Source organism: Pan troglodytes, chromosome 11 (genome assembly GCF_028858775.2).
Source record: "Pan troglodytes isolate AG18354 chromosome 11, NHGRI_mPanTro3-v2.0_pri, whole genome shotgun sequence".
Classification (NCBI taxonomy): Eukaryota; Metazoa; Chordata; class Mammalia; order Primates; family Hominidae; genus Pan; species Pan troglodytes.
Window position 1 is genome coordinate 24685203 of NC_072409.2, and position 5321 is coordinate 24690523.

The 5321-nt window shown below is 38.2% G+C and overlaps 1 protein-coding gene across 1 annotated transcript; it reads left to right on the forward strand.

Moving 5' to 3' along the window:
* The first annotated feature begins 1864 nt into the window (after positions 1-1864).
* LOC100611430 (uncharacterized protein C14orf119-like) lies at positions 1865-2342 on the forward strand. The gene is given in 1 exon segment (XM_009457134.4): positions 1865-2342. A coding segment is annotated over 1 exon segment (426 nt). The 5' UTR covers positions 1865-1916.
* Positions 2343-5321: the final 2979 nt, after the last annotated feature.

Sequence of the window (5321 nt, forward strand, 5' to 3'; positions counted from 1 at the left end):
CAAATTTTATTTTTCATCCTTTCCAAACCTTTTACCTTTTTTTTGCCTGTCTTAGAGGTTCGGTTAGAGTCTTCAGTACAATGCTGAATGGAAGCTGTGCTGTTGGATCCCTTGCCTTTTCCTGAATTTAAATCAATTGCTTCTAACATTTTCCTATTAAATATAATGTTTGCTGTATATTTTTGTATGTTTTTTATCCCTTTATCAAGTTAAGAAAATTCTGTTTCTTCTTTCCCAATGTTTTTAAAATACAAATGACCGTTAGACGTTTTCAAATGATTTCTGCATGTGCTGATGACCATGAGTTTTTCTCCTTTAATGGGAACCATCTTTGTATTCCTGAGATATAACCAATTTAATAATGATTATATACATTTATATACATATACACATATGGTTTGCAAATATTTTTGTTTCTGCATCTATATTAATGAATGAGAATAGTGTGTAACTTACATTCCTCATGGTGTGCATGTCTATTTTACATCAAGGACTTAGTACCTTCATAAAATGAATTGATGAGCGTTTCTTAATCTATTAGCTTCTGGAAGAGTTTGTGGAAGGTTGAAATTGTTTGTTACTTGACAGACTGTTAGAACTCACTGCTTAAATTGTGTAGGATGGGTGTTTTGAAGGTAAATATATTTTAAACTACTGATCCCCTTTCTTCAGATGGAATAAACTACTCAAGTTTTCTATTCTTCTTGATTCAATGATAATAAATAACACTTTAATAGGAAGTTGTCCATTGCATTTAAGCACTCAATTTTCTTTGCATAAAGTTATTTGCAGTACTGTCTGTTACATCTGTGGCTATCGTTCTTTTATATTTATAATATTTCGTATTTGTGTCTTCCCTTTCCTTACTTCATCGGTTGCCAGAGGTTTTCTTAGTCTCTTCAATCTTTATTATATATTTCTTCTCAATTTTATTAATTTTTGTGCTTGGAGTATTTCCTCCTTTTCTTGCTTTTTATTATTTTTAGTATTTCTTATTTTCTATATAAACATTAAAGTAATAAATTGCCACCTGCCAATACATATATACATTTTCAGCAGTTTTACTATGCTATGCATAGATGTGCTTTTCTTCATATTCATAATTAGAATACACTGAGATTTTTAAATCTGTAAATTTATATCTTTCACCAAATTTTTGAAAATTTCAGCCATTATTTCTTCAATTTTTGTTTTGCCTTATTCTCTCTTTCTTCTGTTTCTGAGACTCAAATTATACATATGTTAGACCTTATGCTCTGGTGCCCTAGGTTCCTGAAGCTGTGTTCAATTTTTTAAATAAAATTTAGCTTTTCAAATAGTTTTAGGCTTGCAGAAAAATTGTGATGATAATACCGAGGGTTGCCATATACTCCACACCCAGTGTTCCCTATTATTTTATATATTATGATACATTTGTTAGAATTAATGAAACAATTTGATACATTATTTTAAACTGAAGTCCCTACTTTGTTCGGATTTCTTTGGTTTTTATCTTCTTCTGTTCCAGGATCTCATCCAGAATCTCACATTACATTTATTTACCATGTCTCCTTAGGTTCCTCTGGGCTTTGATGATTTCTAAAACTTTCCTTGTTTTTTTCTTTTTTTTTTTTTTTTTGGCCTCGACAGTGTTGAGTACTAGTCAGGTATTTTATGGAATGTCTCTCAGTTGGGATTTATATAACTTTCCCCCTCACAATTAGAATAAAGCTTGGGGGAAGAAAAGCACAGAGTCAAAGTGACATTTTCATCACATCACATTAAGGGTACATACTATTAACATGACTGATATGGTTTGGATCAGTGTCCCCACCCAAATCTCATATCAAATTGTAATCCCTAGAAGCTGCAGCAGTAGTTGGAATCTAAGGATTCTTGTGACAATCTCCAGGTGCCTTCTGAGGGAAAAGGGGAGGATGCCACTGGAGTCATCTTCCTTTTCAACGCCACTATCTTTCCCTTCTCTTTTACCCTCAGTACCAGACGATACTAGTTCTTCCCCTTCTCCAATGTCTTACATCACTTCCCAGGAGATGAAGTGTATTCTTCACTGATTTGCCAATTAGTCAGGTTCCCAGTGTGAACGTTTCCTGGAGGACCTGGTAGCTAAGGCAGTGCCAGGAAAATTACAGCCACTGCCAAATAGTCTGGTGCAGCTTAGTGTGTCCGGGGCAAATGGACCACCTTGTATCTTTGAGTGCCAGCTATGTCTTTGGGATCAGTGGTCTCAAGGCTGGGCTGAGCAGGAGTGCAATGCACTTGTCAGGCAGCTGGAGTTCCATGAGCCAGACTTCGTGGCAAAGTTTGACCAAGCAGTGGCTGCTACAGCTGGTAAGGACTGATAGGTATTCAGACCAAAGAAGATAACCGCAGCTGATGGAGTCAAGGCCACGACTCTACAATGAGAACTCAATTCAAACGTGTCACCTAAAGGTCTGGAACTGGTATTCCAACCAGGATACTGAACTCACTGACCAGTACAGGCATGATTATTTCAACATTAATAGCATGTCAACTAGGATCCTACTGTAAATGTTATCATTCTAAGCAATCCAGATCATTGGTCCATCTTCTAGTTTGCTTCTTTCCAGGAGATGTCAAACCCTCAAGAATTTAATAGCTTCTTCTGCAACTATAACCAAAAGGAATCTACATATTATAACTCAAGCCCACTGCTGGCTCAGTGTGGAAAGTAGAACCCTTTTCCCCAGAAATAGGACAACAAAAGTTCATATTTTTACACTAAAAAAAAAAAAAAAGTTAATCCCTAATGTTGGAGGTAGGGCCTGGTGGGAAGTGATTGGATCGTGGGGGTGGTTTCTCATGAATGATCTGGCACCATCCTCCTAGTGCTGTTCCCATGATAGAGCTCATTCTCACGGGATCTGTTAAAAAGTGTAGCACCTTCCCCCTCTCCCTCTTCCTCTTGCTCTGGCCATGTAAGATGTGCCTGCTTCCCCTTCCGTCACGATTGTAAGTTTCCTGAGACCTCCCCTGATGTGGAAGCCACTGTGCTTCCAGTACAGCCTACAGAATCGTGAGTGAACAAAATCTCTTTTCTCTATAAATTACCCAGTCTCAGGTATTTCTTTATAGCAATGTGAGAACAGACTAATACAATGACTTATCACTATTGACGTTGACCTTGATCACCTAGCTGAGGTGGTGCTTTTCAGGTTTCTCCACTACAAAATTACTCATTTCCCCTTCCCATTTGCCTACTGTACTCGTTGGAAGGCAGTCACTATGCATAGCCCACACTCCCGGAGTGGGGAGTTACGTTTCACCTTCTTGAGAAAGGAATAGCTACATAAATTATTTAGAGTTCTGCATGGGAGATTTTTCAATCCTTCCATTTATTTTCTTATTCATTCACTTGTATCAGAATGGATTCACAGATTTTTATTTTATACTTTAGGTTATAATACAATATTCCTTTTTTTTTAGTTCAGATTATCCAACTTTGGTCACTGGAGGCTCCTGTGTCCCTTTGACATACCCTATTATTGGGGAGCATTGCTTTATTTTTTTTATTTTTGTTTTTCAGTATTTACAAGATGCTCCAGGACACAGCAGGAAGGTGTCATCTGTGAGTCAGAAAATGGGCCCTGACCAGACATTGAATCTGCCCTGATCTTGGCCTTCCCAGCCTCCAGAACTGTGAGAAATAAATTTCTATTGTTTCCAAGCTACCTAGCTTATGGTATTTTGTTACAGCAGCCTGAAGGGACTAAGACAACCCCCTTGGACAGCTGGTACAAAAACTGAGAATATTTAGTCTCTCTAGCTTCAGTTTCCTTATCTATAAAATGGGGATAGACTTGTAAGTATTAAATGAAATACTATGTACTTAGCTTGGGACCTGACTCTAGTACATGCTCAATACAACTTTTAGAAACTATCATTATTTATTTCCCATACATTTGGGTAAAACAGGTGTTAATAATTTGGCCATTTGATACATCCTTGATTGTTTTACTAATAATGGTTTTGGATAACATTTCTGGATGGTAAAATAATGTTGAAGAATATTTAACATTACCTGACATTATTTTTTAATCAAGTACAGTGTCAACTTGAAAAAATTAAAGTATATTTGTGAAGACGGGTTCAATTCTACAGTCATTGAAGCTTAAGTGAGAGAGCTCTTATCAAAGCCCCTGCAAAATATGAGACCATCACTAGTTATCACATCATTCACTAATGATATTTGCCTGGAAGTGCTTTTTACTCAATTTTTTTCAGTGTGTTGGGGAGGCCAAAAGAAAAAAAAAAAAAGAACAACTTTTGCTAAAAATAGCATAGCTTGATTCATCATCATTTTAGATAAATACGTAATGAAACAGGAAGTAACTTTGAAAGCCCTCTTAACTACACTGATATACATGTGTTTTAACTATGGTGGGGGAGGATGCTAGATCTGAGAAGAGAAACATCAGGGATATTAGGTCCAAAAAGGAGAGTAGAAAGAGGCATCCCAGAAGCAGACTTTGGCTCTCTTCTCCCAAGCTCTGATGCTTGAGCAAGGGGGAGAGAGAAGAGAGAATCACATGTGCCCACTGCAGTCCCACCAACCACAGGTCTGACCTGCTGTGAGAGGGGGAAAAGCGCTGACTCAAGTGGGCTTGGACCAGGACTGGACTTCCAACACCCACAAGGGGGACTTTTTGAGATGTCAGTAAGACACCTGCTACTGGGGGTCATCATAAGGGAGAAAACAAAGTCCTTCGCATCTGCAGCCCCACAGAACCACACTGCTCCATGAACCAGTTATACAGCGGAAGGGCAGGATGCTGGACAGCAAAAATGAATGAAAACTGAGAAATGTGGTTCACAGATATTTAACATCTAAAAGTATTTAGCAGTCTTCAAGGCTGGCCACTCTCGGACAACCACTGCAAGGCAAACCGAATTATCCACTGCCCAAGGCAAGTCTGAGGATGTGGTGAAAGTTGAAGGTGGGAAGGGAGATGGTGCAATGAAAATGATAGCATTCATGGGGAAAATCGAGGCTCTTAGCAGCAGTCAGCTCTCTTCACTGAAGTCACTGAAGCTGAGAATTTCCCTGAGACAGAAAAGAATGACCAGAGCTCAATGAGGGAGTAACTGACCTCCCAGCAGGATGGGGCCCTCATGGAAATTTTTTTCTAAGATCATCCTGAGAATGCTACAGCACAGCACCTCTTTAGTGACTTTCTGAGCCTCTCCTCTTACAAATCATGAATGAGGCTCATAAAACAATAACTTGGAAAATAAATCCTGAATGCACATATTCAAGTAAGTCTGAATTCTTAATATATATGTGTGTATGTGTGTGTGTG